At 50.9% G+C, this 21,871-nt stretch overlaps 1 protein-coding gene across 2 annotated transcripts in view; it reads left to right on the forward strand.

The window, feature by feature from the left end:
* Positions 1 to 21,871, forward strand: part of CACNA1E (calcium voltage-gated channel subunit alpha1 E) — a 263,235-nt gene that overhangs the window by 228,185 nt on the left and 13,179 nt on the right. For both annotated transcript variants that reach the window (XM_038757753.1, XM_038757754.1), the window contains exons 34-41: positions 170 to 253; positions 855 to 980; positions 3,555 to 3,620; positions 10,601 to 10,692; positions 11,565 to 11,730; positions 13,348 to 13,475; positions 18,566 to 18,662; positions 20,674 to 20,779. In XM_038757753.1, coding sequence (XP_038613681.1) covers positions 170 to 253; positions 855 to 980; positions 3,555 to 3,620; positions 10,601 to 10,692; positions 11,565 to 11,730; positions 13,348 to 13,475; positions 18,566 to 18,662; positions 20,674 to 20,779 — 865 coding nt within the window. The remainder of the gene's footprint in view (positions 1 to 169; positions 254 to 854; positions 981 to 3,554; positions 3,621 to 10,600; positions 10,693 to 11,564; positions 11,731 to 13,347; positions 13,476 to 18,565; positions 18,663 to 20,673; positions 20,780 to 21,871) is intronic.

Below are 21,871 nucleotides of genomic sequence, written 5' to 3' on the forward strand. Positions count from 1 at the left end.
GGGGAAGCCTGACTAATGGGAAATTTAGGAAACAGCAGGTAGGGATTGAGAAATTTCAAGAGAACTCTTATGGGTCACCATTCTGGTTTAACAGAGAAGGCCCTTTTACACAGTAATCCTAATAATCTTTCTCTTCCACTCTCTCTTCATGGCATCGGTTCCTTGGCAGAACTATTTCCGGGACACGTGGAACATCTTTGACTTCATCACGGTGATTGGCAGCATCACAGAGATCATCCTGACTGACAGCAAGGTGAGGAGGTCAATGATACAAGGGCCCAAGAGTTGCGTTACAGAGACATGCTTCAGGGGTATGGGGTGTGGAAGAATTTTGGAGGCTGTGTCTGATCCCACCCCATGGCAGGAGGGGTGGGGTGAAATTGGTGTAGGAGAGTGCTGAGGAGAAGAGGTATGACCCAGAAGGCCAGTTGTTTCCAGGAGAGCTTCCTCCACCTACTGCTTCCACTTCTAATTTTTGCTTTTCACCACTTTTCCATTTTTTGCTTCCGTGAAGCGACCTGCCATGGAGTGACCATGGCAGCTAAAAGCACTAACGATTAGTTCAGATTGCTCCGTCCATTCCCTGCCTTCTCTCCCTCTCTGTCCTCTCTTGGTTCCGGAGCCTCGGAGGGCAGAGTTTCATTTCCCTTCGGTCCTCAGCGGGTGGACAGTGGAGGATGGGGGCAAGGGGAGATGGGGCATTTGTTCTCCAGCCTGCCCATCTGCCAGGAGATGTGGAGGGGAAGAGTCTGAATCTGAAGATGTAATTAGAACGGGCCCAAGAGTGTGTCTTCCCAGGAATTGGTAAATGGTGGTCATACCGATGATTCCGTATTTCCCTCCCTGGCTGGCAGCTGGTGAACACTAGCAGCTTCAACATGAGCTTTCTGAAGCTGTTCCGAGCCGCTCGCCTCATCAAACTCCTCCGCCAGGGCTACACCATCCGCATTTTGCTGTGGACCTTCGTGCAGTCCTTTAAGGTGAGGTTTGCTGTCTGTTCTTCTCTCGTATTGGCTCGGTGGAGGACACGCCTATCCGGTGGCGGGGCCACCTGGAGGGGAGGTGGTGCCTGCTCCCCAACCGCACCCCCGGAGGGCTCGAGATCTCTGAGTGGGCCCCGTCCCCTCTCTCTGGCTATTAAGAGGAGGGTAGTGGTAGGGAGGCTGGCCAGCGGCTTTGGGGAAGCACATGTCTAGCTGGGTGCAGTGAGTATCTGGGTAGTTTTGATCCATCAGCTGAGTCCAATTAAGCACCAGCCACCCCTGCTGTCATCCCTCCAGAATCTGAACACTTTATTTCCCAGTTAAGACTTCAGACGAGCTCCTCGCTTAGGAGGCTTATGACTTGTTTCACCTTATTTCTGCTCTCACTGTCAAAATGGGTTTCCCAAGTGTGTGTGCATGTTGTACTAGGCATGGCAGTCTCACATTCCCCAACCCAGCAGAAGGGCCAGGAGGAGGGAACAGACGGGCTTTGCCCAGTGCCCAGCATTATGTCATGCAAATGTGGGTGCCCAGGGTGAGTTATCAGGTGTCCTCTGTAATAGTATGAGAATCGGGAAGCTTCATTCCCAGAATGGGTTCTGCATCTTTCTGTGGTCCAGGAAATATTTGGGTCAGTTTCTCTGGCCATTTGCACCTCCTGGGGCACCCAACACTCTCCATCCTACTGTGGGTTTTGGAGATGCTGTCGATGACCCAGCAAGAGTTTTCCAGAAGAGAAACATGTTATGAAGATAAACTGGAAAGAGAGCATCATAGGAATCAGTATTGAGGGAGGCAGAAATCTCCTGAGAAGCAGCGCAGCCTAGTGAAAAGAGCACAGGTTCTAAACCCTGCTGTGTGACCGTGGGCAAGTCTCTTCACTTCTCTCTGAGCCTCATATTTCCTCATCTTTAAAGCTGGTATTCAATAACCTGTTCTCCCTTCCTCTTAGACTGTGAGCCCTGTGTGGGATGAGGACTGTGTCCTACCTGTTTGGTTTGTATCTACCCCACTGCTCGGTGCCATCCTTATTATTCTGTCCCAAGCCTAGGTTCACAGTGGCCTCCAGTTCATTCATTCATTCATTCAATCGTAGCTTACTGTGTGCAGAGCACTGTACTAAGCAGTTGGGAAGTACAAGTTGGCAACATATAGAAACGGTCCCTACCCAACAACGAGCTCACAGTCTAGAAGACTTCAGTTACCACACATCCACCCTAGCTCCCTTCCTGGGCCATGCAGAGCCCCCCGGGCCAGGCACAGACCCACCCACCACCTGGGACACTGTTGGAAGTCTGCTTGGGGGCACGAGGAACCCAGGCGAGGGAGTGGAGGTGCTGTGGAATATGACACAGTACCCTAGGTGCCGGGACCCTTGCCTTCCAGTCTGGGGAGTGGCCGCTGGGGCCAAAAATACCTGGAGGAAGTTTCCTCCCCTCCAGAGACAATCCAGAAGTGGAGGGTCAGCTCCTGGCTCTATTTTGGATGCTCTAGTAACCCACAGGGCTCCTAAGGATTTACCACCACATTCCAGTGAACGGGGAGGTTTCCAGACTGATTTGTCACCCTCCCAAGCAGGATCAGGGTGAGAGAACTGAAGGATGCCCACATGCTCAGGTTGCCCTGCTGTTGTGGTCTTTGAGGATATCTGGGTAACGACCGAGGCAAAGAGGTCCTCTGACAGGCAGAATCTGTGTGGCCTTGCCCTCTCCAGCTGGCCGGTGGGAGAAAGTTGGTCTAGAAGGGCCTAGTTGGAACAATTCTACTGTTTTCATATTGCTCAGTGCAATACTTCCAACCCATTTTTCTTACCAAGGCATGAGACCCTCCACAGGCTTCCTGTTGGCCCACAGCCAGTGTCTGAGCCTGTTCCCCAAACTCTGCAAAGCTCAGACTAGGAGGACCAGCAGGGAAGGGTTGAATCGTGGAGGCAAGCAGCTGCCTCATTCCAGTGACCAATATGGAAAAGAGCCCAGGACAGGTCATTTATGCAGGAGCAAGGGAGAAGTTTGGGAGGCTGAAAGAATAGTGTTTCCCTGGGCGAGAACTCCAGGAACTGCAGATTTCAGCTGACAGCCCGAAAGCATGACTTTGAAATTGCTGGAAGATGAAAGATCATTCCAAAGATGGACATTCAAAGGAGTCCAGCAGCTTCCAGCTTCTCTGCCTCAAGCTTCTTTTGGGTCAGCACCAGTTAAAAGGATTTGGAAGCCGAAGTCAGACACAAAGCAGCATGGCCTAGTGGACAGATCACAGGCCTAAGATTCAGAAGGACTTGGGTTCCAATCCCAGCTCTGCCACTTGTCTGCTGTGTGACCTTGGGCAAGTCACTTCACTTCTCTGTGCCTCGATTACCTCATCTCTAAAATGGGGTTAAATCTTACTCCCTCTTACTTAGACTGCGAGCCCTGTGCAGGACAGGAACTGTGTCCTCTCTGAGTGCCTTGTATCTACACCAGTGCTTTGTACAGTGTTTGGCTCATAGAAAGCGCTTAACAGGTACAGTTAAAAAAAAATGGGGGCAACCGCTAGCTCCTAATTTAATAGCCATCCTTTCTGCTTCCATTGCAGGCCCTCCCATATGTCTGCCTCCTGATTGCTATGCTGTTCTTCATCTACGCCATCATTGGGATGCAGGTAAGAAGGCGGACAGAGCCTTGGGCATGAATCTACCTCCTTCCTCGTTTGAACTGCTCTTGATCCAGTGGTAGAGAAAAGACCATAGATCTTGTCTGGACCTTCTAGTATTGATGGCTTACAATATGCAGTACACTGTACTAAGCATTTGGGAGGGTCCCAAAGAAGCACGAGGTACAGTTTAACCACTCCCAAGGAGTTTACGACGTAGGGTAACAGCTGCTTGCCATCCTGATTCCTGGATTACAGGTAGAAATGGGCCCAAAAGATTGGTGCAATACTACCCACCTGAGTTGAGATGTCTTCTTTCTCCTCCATGGCATAGGGCCTTTGTGGGATTTGTGCCTGTGGAGCTTCATGTCCAAGAAGTATTGTGACCTAGGGGAAAGAGCGCATGTGTGGAAGTCAGAAGGCCTGAGTTCTAATCTCATCTCTGCCAATTGTTTGCTGTGTGTGACTTTGGGCAAGTCACTTAACTTCTCTGTGCTTGATGGTCAAATTTGGGGTCCCTGGTCAGTGTCCAGGGTGCTGGTCACTTTCTTGGTTTTTTAAATGGTATTTGTTAACTGCTTACTATGTGCCAGGCACTGTTCTAAACACTGGAATAGAGACAGGGTAATCAGTTTGGACACAGTCCTTATCCCACATGGGGCTCACAGTCTTAATCCCTATTTTACAGATCAGGGAACTGAGGCACAGAGAAATGAAGTGACTTGAAGTGACAGAGCAGACATATGGCAGAACTTAGACTAGAACCCAGGTCCTTCTGACTCCTAGGCCCATGAATAAAGCTCTATCCACTAGGCCATGCTGCTTCTCGGTTTTCCCAGCCGTTTCCCATCCAAAACTTGGAAAGCGAAGAGTCAGAATCTTCAACGGGTGGCTGGGTGGAAAACCAGGAAGGAGGGTGACGTTGTTCCAGTAATAGAGTCTCCCTTTATTAGGCTCAGCTGCTCAGAGCCTGGAACCAGGCCGCCCATACCTGTAAGAGGGACTTCTCTAAGCAAAAGCCGTGCTCACCCAGGGGGACCCATGACTGGTTGCCCACCAAGAGGCTTGGCCAGGTTGCAGGCCTCCCGCAGCTCAGCAGTCTGGTTGCCATTGGCCCAAGAACTGTCTACTCTGTACTTTCTGCAGCCTGGACCAGTTGGCCTGCACCATCCCTAGGCCTGGCTGACTCTGCAGCCCCCCACACAGCATGTCTGAGAATGGCTCACTCTCCTCCCGCCGGGTCCTCCCTTCTAGATTTGGTCTCCCTTCGAACTGCCCCTGGGTGGGTTGATTTCCTCAAATGCAGTTTGGAGTTAGGTGGAGATGACATTAAATCAGGCCATGGGCCCTGGGAAGGCCCCGGCTGGATTATTTGTCTTGGGGTCCCCTACAGTCAGCAGCCACACCTCCTCAAACTAAGACATATTCTCCCCCTTTTTTTCATTTTGCCTGGCCCGTGAATTCAATCCCTAACACTTCAAAATTTACCAGGCCCCCTTCCCACAAAGAAGAACAATTTCTCCAGCCCCCGTGGACCCTTCTGCCTGAGATATGAACCACAGCTTCAGCCTCACTTTGGTATCAGCTCCTGGTGAGCTGGTGGGTAATGTGAGAGATGGGTGTAGGACAGGATCAGAGCAGGCAGCTCAAAGATGGTTCTTAGCAAAGGGAGTGAAACCCCCAGTGGTGAGAGGTGATGAGATGCAGGCCGAGGCAGGGCTTTAAGAATCTCTTCCTAAGCCTGCTATCGAGATTTGCTCAGAGGCCTACCATATGTTTCAGGGAACTGAATAATAATAATGCTGGTATTTATCATGCCAGTGCCAAGCTGAACAGGATAATCACACTGGACACAGTCCCTCTTCCACTGTCTGAGGAAGGGAAAGTGGGTATTTTATCCCTGTTTTACAATTGAGGAAATTGAAGCCCAGAGAAGTTGTGACCTTCCTGAGGTCACACAGCAGGTGAGAGTGGATCAAGGTCTAGAGCCCAGGGTTCCTGACTCTTAGTCTTGTGCTCTTTCCACTAGGTCACACTGCCTCAGATGCACAGCTGTCAGTCATATCAAAAGATGAGGCAGCTGCTGAGGGAGGGTCTCATCCCTTAGTCCGTGAGTTCCGTGTGGGACAAGGTCCGTGTTGACCTGATAATCTTGTATCTACTCCAGTGCTTGGTTCATAGGAAATGCTTAACAGATACCACAATTATCATCATTACTGTTGGTGGTGGTGCTGTTAGATGGGCATGGGTGGCTGGAGTGTGGACACTGCTGCAGTGCTTGCGCAGCAGTAGAGTAGGGAGCTTTTCCAGGCCCTCATGTGCCAAGTGAGCATCACGCCCCCGGGCACCTCCACGGGGTCCTGTCGGCTAGCTGATGACCCTGCCACTGCCTGCACCTTCTCAGCCCAGCGCCCAGCCTCAGACTGCCCCCGGATGGTGGGCCACATGTTCAGGTCTCGGGAGTGATGATGGGGGAGGCTTTGTTAGAAAATCCTAAACACTAATCCCACCAAAAAGAAAATCTCTCCAGAAAAAGTTCCATCCAGGGATGTCTCCCAGCCTGCCCTTCCAGATGCAGGAGCCAGACCTCCAGCCCTTCTAGTGGAGCACATGGGGGCCCTCTTCAGGATGCAGAGCGGCCCCTCCCGCCCACCCTGCAGGGTCCCCTAAGAAACCTGAGGCCTTGTGGGCCCTCTTGGTTTCACTGCTCCCCATGGCTCAGACCTGAGTAAGCAGCAGGCACAGGCTTTGATGTTTAGTCCGGTGAATTGCGGAGCAAATTGCAAAGACGGCCGGGCCGGGTCTCCTGATCTGGGAAAGGACTGGGGGTGACTGGTGGGAGAGGACAGAAGCAGCAGCAGCAGAGGACAGTGGTCAAGGAAACCAGAGCACCAGGCCTTCTCCAGTACGAGCTCCTCGGGCACAGTGAACCTTAGAGAGGGATGTGAGGTTGGGAAAAACAGTGACTGATCCACCAGCTAGGGTCTGAGAGCCAGGCCCTTTCCATCCCCTGTTCACCCGGCTCTGGGTGTGTCTCCCTCCCTGCTCCTGCACTTCTGCTGTAGGGGATCTGGGTCGTGCTTAGTGGGTGGCAGAGAAGGAATGAAGGAGGGTGAAATCAAGAAATGTCACCCTTGATAGCAAATTTGGAAATTGCCTGAGAATAAATTGTAGTCTCTGTGGGCATATGTAAATTAAATGCAAATCTCATGCAAATACAGCAGTGGCCCTCTTTCTGATTTATCCATCTCTACATAGCCTTTGGAAAAATCCTAAAGGGGACCTCCTGGAAAAGGCCAGAAACGGGGTGTGTGAAGGAAACAGAGACAGCAGAGGAGATCAGGGGTTAGTCTGAGCAGAGGGAGTGAAAGGGGAAGTGGAAGAGGCTGAGCTGCTGGCTAAGACAGGGTGATGTGATGATGAGGCCGCGAGCAAGCCAGACAATCTCGTCCCATGGTTCCCTGAACCGATTACTCGCAAATGAGGCTGGGGACGGGGGAGGGACCCAATGGGGGCTGGCAGGGGTTCTTTTCGACCCTTTGTCTGTTTTGGGCCACTGCTCCCCTTCTCCTCTTTCCCCACCGCTGTCTAGCTCACCACCTCCACACCCCCAGTGGGACAAGTAGTGTTTGGGTTTGTGAAAAGCAACACCGAGAACAAATTCCCACAGCAATTGTCAGTGGGAGTTATTTGAACAAAATACCTGGGGGCAGAAATTGTTCTTTAATTGCCCGTACCCAAAACTGTTAGGGGAAAAACATGTTGCATTTAGCCTACATAGGTAAACTGAGAAGATGTTAAATGTATACTGAAAACACAAGTGATCAGTCTAGGTGGTGGGAAAAGTGACCTGAAATGTCTCTACCTCAGCATCCCATGGGATTCTGTCCAAGTTGCAGAGTCCCTTCACAATCAATTTCATAGCTTTCACCCTCCGTCGTTCCAGTGGATCTACAAAAGAGTTCCCTTTGAATGGAAAAAAGGATCTGCTTTCTAGGTGGGGATGGACTGGGGAGGCTAAACCAACACCCTGAACTCAGGAACATGGAATGGTGAAGCACCAACTATCAACTTGACCAATGTTGAGGTGTCAGTGGTTGTTTCTAGGGGAGGACTCCGGACCGGTTCGCCTCCCCCAAATCAATGATATTCATTGAGTACTTACTATGTGCAGAGCACTGTACTAAGCACTTGGGCCAATACAATGCAGCAGAGTTAGCAGGCCCATACCCTGCCCACAGTGAGCTTACAGTCTAGACGGGGAAACAGACATTAATACTAATGGACAAATGAATGTATAATGTATCATTTAAAGCTATGTACATAAGTGCTGTGGATTTGAGGGTGGAGTGACCCAAAGGTCACAGATCCAAGTGCAGTGATGACAGAGAAGGCAGAGGGAGCTGGGGAAAAGTTCGTAATCAGGGAAGGCCTCTCAGAGGCCGTGGCTCACACAATGGAAGCTGGGCTGCTGGAGCCCTGAACCCTGAAAGGTCCAGACCACGACCCAGATGCACGTTGAGTTGACTGCAGCTTTAATTTCCAAGCAGCAGAACCACTCGTTTTAGCCCGCCTCGGCCGGGATCTCGGAATTGCAGCCAACTCCAGGTCAATCTAGATCACAGGCCTTGTACCCACTTCTGGCTTCTCTGGCTTCATTGTTGCTCCTGACTGAGTCTGGACTTATCTAAGCCCCCTCCGTTCAAGAGGAAGCTGCTGTGATGGGATGTTCTGGGTTCTTGGATTCGTGGGCCTATGATGACCTAGAGTTTTCCATGGTTGAGTTTGGCGGGGGCGGGTGGTGGGGGGGTGTATTTTCAATGTTTGGAAACAGGCTATTTGAATCTGTCCGCAATTTGTGTCAAGAAATTTATTTTTACACAATTTTGCCCCCACCCCTCCACCAAATAGGGGCCAATTTAACACCTAGAATTGGGGCCTCTGATCTGTTTCCTTTGTCCTCGCACAGTTGGATGCATTGGGGCCTTGCTGCCCCATCACCGAAGGACTAGGCCTGTGTGGTTGTAATTATCTGAGTAAATTCCAGACAAGTGAAGGGTTTTCCTCAGTCAGGCAGATAAATTGCCTCAACTTTCCACCTCTCTTTTTCTCTGGAGGCCTTAGATTTTCCATATAGAGTTCAAGGGACTATTTGTAGAAGTAGAGCAGCTTTTGATACTTTAAAATCTCTTCTTGGCATGTTAGGTGCACAACTAACTGGATTCATTTGCATGTACAATTCTGGGTGTACATCCTTATTCATTCATTCAGTCATATTTATTGAGCGTTTACTGTGTGCAGGGCACTGTACTAAGTGCTTGGAAAAGTACAATTCATCAGTAGAGACAATTCCTGCCCACAACAGGCTTACGGTGTAGAAAGGGGGAGACAGAAATTAAAGCAAGTAAATAGGCATCAATAGCATCAATATAAATAAATAGAATTATAGATACGTAAACATCAAAACAAGTAAACAGGCATATGAACAAATAGAATTATAGATATGTACATATACACAAGTGGGGCAGGGAGGAGGTACAGAACAAAGGGAGCCCGTTGGGGCGATGGGGGCCGGGGGAGCTGAGGAAAAGGGGAGCTTAGTCTGGGAAGGCCTTATGAATGCAAGACCTCTGCAGATCATGACAAAAAAGTAGTAGCAGAAATGGCATTTACTGAGTGCCCACTGACTGCAATGGATTGCACTAAACACTCGAAAAAAAGATAGATGAGCCGCTTAAAAAAAAAAAAAGTGGTAGTTAAGTGCTTACTATGTGCCAGGCACTATACCAAGCACTGGGGTAAATACAAGCTGATCAGGTTGGACAAGATCCTCAAGTTGGACACAATCCCTATCCCGCATGGGGCTCACAGTCTTAATCCCCATTCTACAGATGAGGTTACTGAGGCACAGAGAAGTGAACTGACTTGCCCAAAGTCACAGAGCAGACAAGTGGCAGAACCGGGACTGGAACCTAAGTCCTTCTGACTCTCAAGCCAGGGCAGTATCCACTAGGCAGCACTGCTCCTCCCTTTTCTAGCCTAAACCTCCTGCAACCCTAACACTACTCATTCATTCCATCATATTTATTGAGCGCTTACTGTGTGCAAAGCAAGTGTTTGGGCAAGTACAGTATGACAACAGACACATTCCTGTCCACAACGAGCTCACACTATTGTGTGCTGTAGTCGCATGCACACACTCTGTAGTCCAAATCCGGGCAGCCTGGATGTCTCCTCATCAGTCCTGTCATTGAATGTATTTATTGAATGCCCGCCATACTAGGGCACTGAGTGGGATTTCAGGAGAATAAGGCAAAGTGTCTGCCCTTGAGGAGTTCAGTCAATTAGGGAAAGACCAACAAACATGGAATACATAAAGATAAGCATAATGAAGCAGGGTGTTTGTCTCTGTGTGGGTATGCAGACAAGGGTATGTTTAGAAGTGCTGAGTAAAGCAGAAGTGGATGTATAACTTTGTCCTCATCACTTGACCAACTGACCTAGTTCCAGTGCTTTAGATATGTCAGGATAGTATTCCTTCCTCAAATTCCTGTTCTGGTGCACTATCTTTGCCAAGATAGTTTCCTACCATCATAATGGGCCATGAAATGCAAGGAGAGAGAAAGAGGCGTGTGGGGGGCAGGGGGAGTGGGGAAAGGAGGATTGGATGCATAGTGTTTGGCTGCATGAAAACGTGTTTGCCTTCTTCAGTCACCAACGGGATTATCTCTCTCTGTCTTGGTTGGGGAGCTGGAAGCGATGGCCTCCTTTTCCCATGGAACTTGGAGAAACCAGATACCCCCTCCCCCAATTTGGGGAGGGTGTTGGCTTGAGGATCACAGTGAGAATGTTGTCAATTTCTTTCTCCTCTTGATGCCAGCCCTGTAGAATATTCCAGGTGGCCTTTCTCCAGGTTTGGTCATCCTGTTTTCTGTTTCTCTTCCCCCTCATCTCCCTCCCCTCTCTATGCCCATCTCTTGCCTCCCCAGGTTTTTGGGAACATCAAATTAGACGAAGAAAGTCACATCAATCGCCACAACAACTTCCGCAGTTTTTTTGGGTCTCTCATGCTGCTCTTCAGGTACATAATTCCTTTGTGTATAAGCCCTAGAGGCACTGGTAACAGAGGTAGATGGATATAGGTGCCTCTTATTCTTCTGCCTCTCCCTCTTCTTTCCCCTTCCTCACATCAAACCCCATCCCCCACTCATCCCCTTGATTTGTTTTTGGACAGTTCCTGGGGACAAGTCAGGGCTCCCCAGCTGGAGGACAGGTTTAGGGGGCAGGGGGGATGAGCTCCATTACAAAGTTATTGGGTATCTTTGGACAAGTTCCTTGACCTCTTTGTTTCTATGATCCTGGTTGGGGAAGGGAGGAAAGGGAGAAAGGGACTGTAGCTTAAGGGCTCTGCTGTTTGAAAGGGTTTCCACTCTGGCTGGGCTGCCAGGAGCAGCATGCTTACAGAGCTTGGCTCCTCCTCCTCATCCAGGAGCCCCGTCTCTGTCACGGGAGAAAAGCCTGAACAACTCATCACCCAGACAGAGGCAGGTGAACAGGGACTGGATGGGAAGTAGGGGAGGGGCCGGGGGCCGGGAGAAGGAGCGGGGAGGAGAGGCTTCCTGAAGATTCTCTGTAGTCCTGCTTATCTCACGATGGAGGGAGGTCATGCGATGCTCAGTATAGGGATCAGCTTTTCATTTTGAGTAGGAAATGAGGGTGGGGAGCATGCAGGATGGTGCCTGAGGGGGGCTGACAGGCTCTGAAGATTTAATGTGTCAGAAAGACCCAATTTGGGATCATCGCAACCCTGTTTGGCAACTCTTGGGTCCTGTCGGAGACCCAGAGTGAACAAGAATGGGGCCCAGAAACAAGGGCTCCCACCACTGTCCCAGATTTGGCAACTACAATATCGGGGGCTTTCCGGCAGCTAACTGGGATGTCTTTTGGCCACAGGAGTGCCACGGGTGAGGCGTGGCAGGAGATCATGCTCTCCTGCCTGGGAGAGAAAGGCTGTGAACCGGACACTACCGCCTCCTCGGGGCAAAACGAGAATGAGCGCTGTGGCACCGACCTGGCCTACGTCTACTTTGTTTCCTTCATCTTCTTCTGCTCCTTCTTGGTGAGCCTCCATGATGCCCTCTTTGGGCCAAGAGAGGGGTTGGGGTAGGAGATTTTTTTCCCCCCACATACCCTAGCACGCCTTAGTAACGGGACCCGAAGCAGAGAGTCCTTGAGAATCAAGTGCTCTGCCCGATTCAGGGATCGTGACATGGCAGAATGCTGTGGAGGCAGAGCTACCACTGGGTGAATAGCCCCACCTGGAGTGCTCTGTGAGTGATTAGGACCTGGGAGGGCAAGTAGCAGAAAGGTCTGGAAGCCAGACCTAGGGGCTATAACTGTCTTCCTCCCTAGCTCTCTGCGTCTTTGGATCAAATGACCTCTCCTCTGTACCTCAGTCTCCCCTCTGTAAAGTGGGGAGAAAGAGGAAGCACTACTTGCATGAGAAGATGCTGGAGGATGAACAAGTTAATGTTTGTCAGAGCAATTGGCGGCAACAATAACCAACTAGGAGTAGTAGCTCCTTGTGCTCTGCTTGGGTTGCAGCTTAATGGTATGTCTAAGGTGGTGTGATCAGAGGGTCTAAGTCTTATTTCCCTCATGTTATAATTCCATATGGCACCAATGATCCATTCTGTGAGTGTGAATAGAGATTTCTTCTCTGTGGCACTGGGTTGTATGGTAGATTGTGTGACATCAGAGGCATGATTTTCAGAAATGCTCTGTGGGATACAGCGTGAGCCAATGAGCTAGGCAATAAACTGGGACTCGAGCCTGACGTGAAACTCATGCCCTTGAGTAGCTGGAAACACCAGCTAAGGCTCAGATCGATACCATTCCTGATGGTTGTGATTTCTTTGCCTCTAAGAAAAGAGATTGAAGAAGTCTGGGAGACAAAGGTCCTAGGTGTTCCAAGCTCTCACTGATTAATGGAGCACTGCATCTTCTCCCTCCCTGGGGACTGGGAAGGCAGACCCTGTGGTCCTTTGGAAGGGAGTATGGTCAGTGGAGAGAGGGGTGACCTGGAGAGGAGGGTGGACTAGGCGTTAGGAGACTGGTGTCCTAGTCCCGACTCCAACCCTAAAAGGATGATCTCAGGGCAGTGACTTTCCCTTCTTCAGGAGTATAATGGATATATGGCAAGACCTGCCCCTATCTGCTCTCAATAATCTAAACTGAAACTGGACTGTCCGGAGACAAAGTGTTCAGTGATTTTGGGGCTATGAACGCTGTGTGTCTTCAGGGACACAGAACCACCCAAGTCCATCCCTCCTGTTCTAGTCCCCTGTTTTTGCCCTGTTCAGCAGAGGGATCTGGACCCAGAAGGGTGGGGGAAGGCTGGCCAAGGGGAGGCTGGTGGCAGAGTCCTGGCTGCCATCCATTTTCTTGCTGCAGCTGCAGCTTCCCTGTGCTGCTGAGATTCCAATTAATTAAATTAAATGCACAGTACAACTGATCACAAAGTACTTTACAAATTGCCATGGAACTGTGGAGTAACAATGCCCACGTAATGCAATATGTGACAGATAAAAACAGTTGTTGTTCAGCAATATCGGAGTTGGAAATGACAGTGCTGCAGACTCTCTGCAGCCCTCTGTCTGTAGCCTTTTGTCCTCCCTTCCCATTTTGTCTTGTCCCCTGTTTCCCCCTAACTCCTCTTCTCCTCCTTGACCTTCAGATGCTCAACCTATTTGTGGCTGTCATCATGGACAACTTCGAATACCTGACTCGGGACTCCTCCATCCTGGGGCCACACCACCTGGATGAGTTTGTCCGTATCTGGGCAGAGTACGACCGGGCTGCGTGGTATGTAGGCCTTCTGGCTGCAGGGCACTTGGACCTCTCTTCACCTCCCGTCCAGGATCGGGCAGGTTTCGGGAGCCTCTGGTTGATCAGACCAGGAGTACTCAGGGAAGAGGATGATGGAATTGGAGCTCCACAAATGAGCGCCTGTCACAGGAAGAGAGAATACTTTTGTTGTCCTGGAAAGACAAATCAGCTCTCTTCTCAGAGCTGGGCATGCTGGTTGGCAGTCCCCTGGGATGGCCTGGAATTTGCCATTCTCAAAACATTGAATGCTTTTGATTGGAGTTTTTCCCCATCTGCGCTCTCCCTGTCTCTCTATCCTCCTGTGACAGGTGTTTCCCCACTCACAGGGTCGGAGGCCCTCTAACCCCTCACTTATTTCTCCCGTCTCCCAGTGGGCTATCATGAACACTTGGACCTTCCTCCCCAAATTTCCCCAAATTCTCCCTTCCTCCTCTCCTTCCACAGGTGGCCAGGGATATGTTCAGAATGACCAGGGTCAGGGGCTCTGACAGAGAGGGGTTTGCTGGGCCTTCTTGTTCTCCTGAGAGGTTTGGGTTCTGACTGCCTTGGGAATCAGTTAGCAAAGCAACCTTCCATCAGTCCCCTATGGGGATCAGTAGAAGGTTCTGGACTCTTTCCAGTGACAGAGTAGCAAACCCGCATCTTTTTCTTCTTGGCCTCATGGCATCTGCTCTGTGTAAACAGAGTCTCCAGTCTCAAGAGGTCTTCGGGAAGAAGGGAGGGAAGGTTCCTTGCAGGGAGCTTTGGTATATGTTCCCTTGGTCCCAACCTGCTTGGAAACAGAGTCCACCGGCCTAGTTGACTCCCAGTCCTGGTCTTCCTCTCCCAAGGAACTGTGCACTTTCACCTGGGACCTTCTTGCAGTCAAAATTTCACTAGGCAAATCCAGCCAATCAACAAGTATTTGTGGTGTGCCTTCAGGGTCAAGAACCCTGAACTTGGCAACTGCAGACAATAAGTAAAGATGAGACAACACTCGACAAAAGAATATACAGGTATAATGATGAGAACTATGTGTTGAGGGAAAGGAGTCAGCAGAAGATCTCAGGGCTAGGAAAATGAATCAGGCAGGGTTTATCTTCTCTCGCTACGAACTATTCCTGCCTGGGTGAATTTTCCACCATATTGTAGGAGTCTCTTCCAACTGGATCTGATGTGTAGTGGGTGGACAGGCCTTCTCTCGGGCCAGCATATTCTTGGGAATGCCTTGTGAATCACTGGATTCCTGGGATTGTCTCAGGGAGACAAGCCAAGGAAGGTGAAAGAAAGGTGAAAAGCCCAAGCGATTACACTGCACTTCCTTGGAAGGAGGAGGAGACTTTTGGAACAAGGAACAAGGAGGGGCTTTTGGAGAGGAGGAAGAAGAAAACCTCTCCTGGTGATTTTCAGAAATTTACAAGATAACTGAAAGCTCACTCCTTTTGTCACGGCTCCCTAGTCTTCATCTGAGACTGCAGAAGAATGGCCCAGTAGGAGAAGACCATCATCTGGATCAGAAAGGTCAGGGCACAGGGTCTCAGATCATATCAAAGATCATTTTAAGAGGCCTAGATGGAGCTAAAGTGTTATGCTAAAGAGAGTGGGCCTATCAACTGGATAGCTGAGAAGGACATCACCATCATCAGCCTCATCACAGAATCTCCTGAATCTGGACACGGAGGATAGAGATCCACTTTTAAAAACCGAGATGGACCTCCTGAGTTCCAGGTCTGAATATGGAAGAAGGGGCCAAGACTGTCACCTTCTGAGAGAGGAGGAAGCTTCATTTGGAGGGACCGGGGTAGATGGAGAAGCCAGGATTCCAAATTTGTTTCACGAATTTTTTTTTCATTTCCATACTGGGATCCAACTGGAGTAGCCCACCTGCCTGTAAGATAGGCAGGTGGGCCTAGGTCCTAACCGGACGGACATGAAAAACACCTCAGACGGGAGTCTGTCCTTTCCCTTAGCAATCAGAGCTTTCTAGGAGGCCAATTAAAGGTGGTAGACACAGCCAGCCATTGCTTGTAGAGAGGCAGGTAGATGAGGAGGGATGGATGCAAGGTACGGATAATAGACTCTGTCAATCGGCTTTCTCAACACTGAATCGGAAGTCCTGAGAATGAGTAACCACAGAGCCAGTATTCGCCCAATATGACACTGGGAAGATCTGTCAAAAACAGAACAAAATCTCTCCATAAATTCCTTCAGATGAATTGAGACCCTACAGATTAGCCTAATGGGAAGCCACTACCTTTCCTCTGTCTGCCTGCTCCCCTGGCCCCCTACCCCCACCCGCCGACCTGACAAGCATATCTGAAGAATAAATGCAGTCTGTGTCCGGAAAGCACAAACAGAGCAGCTGTCCCCATCATCCTGACATCCGTTCTTGGCAGCTGCCAGAAGTATCAGTTAGCTAATGAGCTGAGTTTGCTAGTGTCGTGGCCCAGGGAGAGGTGAGCTTTGGTCTCTAGAATTGGCCTGTGTGGTAGGGGCACAGCGTTCTCATAGTTACTAGGGCAGAGCTGGTTGGCACCAGAAAGTGGTGGACATTGGTCTCCTAGGGAATTGAGGAGCCTGTGAGCCAGTGTGGTATAGAGTTGGGGCTGGCTCTGCTCTTTGGTCATTTCCTGGCTTCATGTGGTCTGGAGCTCCTGGAGGCAGAGGAAGGGAGACACTCATCCCGGGGTCCCATCTAGAACTGGTGTTGGCCTCTACTTTCCTCCCCTTCCTGACTAAGCTGTCATTTCCTCACCTCCATTCTCTGAGTGTCCTATTAACGCACCTGTGCTTCCTTTTCAGCGGCAGGATCCCGTATAAGGATATGTACAAATTAGTACGGGTGATCTCACCTCCTCTGGGCCTGGGAGAGAACTGCCCCTACAGGGTGGCGTGCAAGGTTTGCCTCCCAGTCCCCAGCCGTGAACTGGCCCGGGGACGCAACATCTAACCTCCTCCTTTCCCCCCTAAGCTCCACCCCCACTGCGCCACACAAGGGAACTCTCATGCTGCTTTTCTTTGAGTTTAAAGAGGTCCAAATCCACCCAGAACCAGCAGCTGGTACATCAGGGAGAGGGGCGGAGGGGATGAGGGGTTGGGAGGTGCGGGACGGCTAGCAAAAGCCAATGCAACCGCCACTCCCCAGTTAAGATTTAGCCGTTCACAGCGACTCCTCCCTCACCTGAAGACTCAGAAATGCCTTCACTCCTGAACAGAATTTCTGGGGAGAGGCGGTGGTGGGGGGCGCCCCTTGGATACAACTGGCATCATCCTCAATGTCTTTGGGTTCTCTGATCTCTTCCTTTGAAAGACCTCCAGAGAAGGGCTGGCCAGGCCACAATCAACCAGTGGGTATTATATGCTGGGCACCACCTTTGTGCAGAACACTGTACTCATGTGGAAATATTCACTAGAAGTAAATGGCAGCTTGTCTCTGCCCTGGAGGAGTTTACAATCCTAGCAGAACCGCTGGAACCAAAGGGAAGGGGAGGACGGATGATGGGAGAAGAGGCCAAAAGAGAGAAAATGAGGCCCTATGAAGGAAGAGAGCCCGAGGACCTAAGGAAGAGAGGGGAGGGAGAAGGGAGAGTTTTGGGGGAGAGGGAATCTAGCCTGGTGCTTCTTGAAATGTTTTTCCCTGAGCCTGAGAGGGTTTGAGTGGACAGTGGCTGTTACGGAATGGCTCCTTGTGGGTTCTTTCCCCCAGGGCCCCGATGAGATCCAATACCAAGTCACACTGGGGTTGCATCATGGCTATGCAGGGGGCGACGGTGGGTTGGGGAGAAATCTGTTGGTTCCGCGGAGCCATTCGATGTGTTGGAAGACAGAAAAGAACATCTCCGGGCCAGAGGAACTCTTCCTCCTTAAGCTGCTTTTTGTCCGTCCAGACCGCGTACCTTTAACCACTCCCATGGAAAAGGTCTCTGCTCAGTCGGTGCAAAGACTGGCCTACTTGATAATGGCATCCTGGGAGAATGGAAAATCCTCGGAGGGCTGGCAGAGCCCCTCTAGAGGAAAGGGGGTTGTAGGAGGAAGGAGCCAGCCAAGGAGGAACCCTGCCCTGTAAGAGGGTGGAGGGTGGTGCCTTTGGGGTGGATAGGGGTGGGGAGGGGAGGGAACGAAGGAGGATTCAGCAAAGCCCATACCTGGAAGGCCAAACAGCTGCCTCTGCTGAGACTCTTTAAACTCCAACCTGATGGAACTTGCAGTCGCATGTGGGAAAGAGCTCGAGGGTGGGGAGCCAGGGGAGCATGGCATGTAGAACTCTCTTCCTCCTCCTGATTTTGTTTCTTCTGTCTCAAGCATGCCGATGCACTGGTGCATGCCGGGAAAAGCACTCGATCGACAGAGCCCGGTGGAAGCAACTGGGCCAACTCCTTGGCGAGCCATCAGAGCCCTCTGCCGTCTCTGCAAGATGCTGCCTTCCCTTGCAAGAGATCACGGGGGCGGGGCGGGTGGGGGCCACGGATACACGATGCTCCAGCTCTGAGTTATTACCAAGAGAAGGGCATCCCTTGCTCTTCCAGAGAGGGGGCATCAGGGCCTGAGCAGATCCCCTTGGGGACCTTAGCTGGCACCCACTCTGCAACCCACCGCTTGAGCACCGCGTATCTGGTTTATACCACTCGCGCACAGCCCTGGGAAAAGGAAAGAGAGCACCTTGTGTTCTTGTTGGAGGGAAAGGAAGCGAACGGGAAGACCAGGACCAAAGCTGAATCAGGAGGAGAAAGCAGCTCTCAGTTCTCAGAAAGGGGACTGCGGGGGCGGGAGCGAGAGGGGGGGAACAGGTGGTTGACGCTGACGTTCCCGGGTCTGTGTGGGGCGTGATATAAATCCGCACCAGGACGGACTCGCAGTTATGATTTGCCTTGATTAACGGGTTTCCTGTTCTTTTCCTGTTTGTCCATTTTTTTTCCTGTTTCTCGTGTTATTATTTTGTTCGTTTGTTTTTGGCTCTCTGGGAATGCTCTCTCCCCCTCCTCCTCCTCCTCCCCCCATCTCCCTGCATCCACCCCCTTCTTCCTGCTCCTTCCTTTGGCCCTCCCCCCCCCCCCCCCCCCCACCCCTGCCACCCCATCCATGAGCAGTGGCCGCATCCATTACACTGAGATGTATGAAATGCTGACTCTCATGTCACCACCGCTAGGCCTCGGCAAGAGATGTCCCTCCAAAGTGGCGTATAAGGTAGATCCACCCTTCCTTCCTTCCTTCCGGGCTTGTGGTGCTGAGCAGGAGCTGGCTCTCGCAGGTGGAGGGAGGGCAGGGCGGGGTCAGGTCTGAAAAGAGAGGGATGGGTTGGGGAGGTGGAGGTGGAGAAGGGCCTCCAGGGAAAAGCCAGACGATGAGATGCCTCGAAACAGGGATGGCTAACGTGCAGCATGAGGAAGGGTGAGAACCCCTGCCGTTTTCGGCTCCTCATGAGTGCATGTGTGAACAGGTCTGGGTGTGAACCATGCTTCCAGTTAGCAAGAGACAGCAGAAGGAATCCCAGTAAGGGAAGCTCCCATTTGAAGGAAGCACAAAGTCAAGAGTTACAGGATAGGGTCAGTGGGGGTAGGCAGCTGGCCAGGACATGACATCTCTAGGAGATCTGTAAGGTGGAACTTGAGGTGCCGGAGGAATTTTCCAACTGAGCATTGGGCAGGAGGAGAATCCTGAAAGAGAGGGGGAATCATGGATTGCTCCATTCCCTAAGGCAAGGGGAAGTCTTTCTCTTGGCTCAGGTCTCATAGGGTGGAAAATAATGTGATTCCCTTGTCCCACTTTCTCTCCCTATAAAACCAATCCAGAGCTTCTAGGAGGGGCAGTGACTGCCCTGGAAAGACGAATGACACAGAGATACCTTAGCTCCTGTGGGTGATCGCTGACCTGACCGCGTTGATCCCCATGGTTAAATTCCCTTTGCCCTCCTCTCCACACCCTGCTTCAGACCCTAGACCCTCCTCTTCTCGGGAGCGCATCCCCCGGGGGCACCTGCAGCTCCTTCTGGGAATGAAGCCTGTGTTTCAGAGACAGAGAAATTGAGGCTGGGAACAGAGTTTGCAGAGAAGGTAGATCCGCCGGCATTCCCCCTCTTGGGTGGGTTGAAGGTAAACCCGGTGTGGGCAGGGATTTTCTCTCTTTATTGCTGAATTGTACTTTCCAAGCGCTTAGTACAGTGCTCTGCACACACTAAGCACTCAATAAATACAATCGAATGAATGAAGATGTTCATCTAGGTTCTCTAGATCTAGGGCTTCTGTTCAAGTTCCCACAGCTAGCTAGTGGAGGCCCCTCACTGAATCTTGGGCTGTTGACCTCACTGCCTGAGGGCCGCGTTGCTTCTGGGCACTATTTAGGGATCTGTTTGCTCCCTCATATCCACCCAGCTCATGCCATGGGTGGCAGCCTCTCTGCTCTTGGCCATGGCCAGGACTGCTGGTATGTGGAATGCAGCCCAAGGGGCCTAGTCTTTGGAATGAAGAGGGTTGCAAGGGGGTGTGGGGGCATAGATTTGAGGGGAAACTCGGGAATGTGTGAAAAGAAAGATACTCTCTGGGAAGTGGATTTGGCCATTTCAGTTCGATCTCCTGTTTGGGCGAAGGGAGCATGGCCTGCCCACTCCTGAACCTTCCTTGGTCTCTCCTCTGTCTGTCTCTGTCTCTTTCTTTCTCTCCCCTGCCCCCACATCCCTGTTTGCACTCTCTCTTCTCATCTCTCCTTTCACATCCCCCTCCACCACATTCTTTGGATCAGCTGGACCGATGCATGTCTGATCATATGCTGGCGAATTTCATCTCTTAAAGACTCAAAAAGGGGGCGTCAGGATGCATCTTTCATGACAGACAAGCAAAGCAGAATTCCCCCCACCCTCAGAGTTCAGGGGAGTCCCTGAGGCAATGGGGAAGCTGGAGAAGCCATACTGAGGGACCCACCCCATAGAGCTGTCTCTGTCCCCAAAGCCATTCCCCCTAGAAACAACTTCCCCACCCTTGGTAGAAATTCTTGAGGCTTTGGTGGAACCACTGCAGAAAGACTAGGTTAGGGTATTTCCCTGGTAAGGTGGGGGAGGAGGGCAGGGGGTGGGGGGAAATCCTTGCCCTTCTTTTTTGTCTGAGTCATTTGACCTGCTCTCCCCATCGTCATCCTTCTTTGCTGAGGTGTCTTTCGAGATTTTTTTTCCTGTCCGCTGTTTTTTTCTCTCTCTCTCAACCAGAGGCTGGTTTTGATGAACATGCCTGTGGCGGAGGATATGACTGTCCACTTCACCTCCACACTAATGGCCCTGATTCGGACAGCGCTGGACATCAAAATTGCAAAAGGTAAAAAAGGGAGGTATAGGCCACTCGTTCGGGATGGTTTGCAAGGGAGATAATGGGCTCCTTCCCCATGGGAAAACTATCAGAGAAACAACAGTAGGCAACAGCCCAGCATCGGGACAGTGTCTTTCATCGGGAGATCGCCAAAGTCTTCCAGAACCCATCCAGGTGTCATGTTTTGTCCCCTTTTTACAGATGAGGAAGGTGAAGCCCAGCTCACGGGCACTCAGTGGATCAGTGGTGGGACAAAAGCCCCGATTTCTTGACTTTGGTACCTCTTCTTGGAACACTAGACCCCACTGTCCTATTATCCAGTCCTAATCGTAGCCCATTTATCTTAGCACGTAAAGTCTCATAGTGAAGGCAGCCATGGTTCTGGGAGTTGCCCCCTGCTTTGGTGGAGAGAAAGTAGGGGCTGTTGCTCTGGGTCCAAGGCTAGGGGGAAGTAAACTTTCTGTTTGCAGGCAGGACCACCTCTTTCCTAGGAGAACTACTAAACATCTAGAGAAGCAGCATGGGTATAGGAGTCAGAGGACCTGGCTTCTAATCCCAACTCCACCACTTGTCTGCTATCACTTAACGGCTCTGTGCCCGTTTCTTCATCTGTAAAATGGGAATCCAAAGCTTGTTTTCCCCCCGTATGGGACAGGGACTGCGTCCAACCTGATTAACTTGTATCTACCCCAGCTCTTGGGACAGTGCTTGACACATAGTAAGCACTTAAGAAATACAATAATAGTAATAACAATAATTATTATTATTTACTGTCCATGCAAAGCAGAACTGCATTTACCCATTAGCTGCCAGTCCTGCTTATTTTGCAAAATCCACTCTGAAAGCAGGGAAGGTAGACTCTGGGGTGACATCCTACGTGTGGAGGTGGAAGGGGAGAGGGAAGGGAGGGGGTGGCAATACCTACCAAAGTGGAACAAAGAGCTCTTCACTGAGAGCAAAACTAGCCAAAGTGGGGAGAGAAAGGGGGCATTGTAAGACTTGGCCAGGGAGCATGGGGGCTCTGGAGCTTAGGGGTTGATTTCCCTCCTGGGATATGCTGAGCCTTAGGTGGGCCTCCTCAGGCAAGGGACAGTCCGGGCT

The sequence above is a fragment of the Tachyglossus aculeatus genome, chromosome 16 (assembly GCF_015852505.1).
Source record: "Tachyglossus aculeatus isolate mTacAcu1 chromosome 16, mTacAcu1.pri, whole genome shotgun sequence".
NCBI lineage: Eukaryota > Metazoa > Chordata > Mammalia > Monotremata > Tachyglossidae > Tachyglossus > Tachyglossus aculeatus.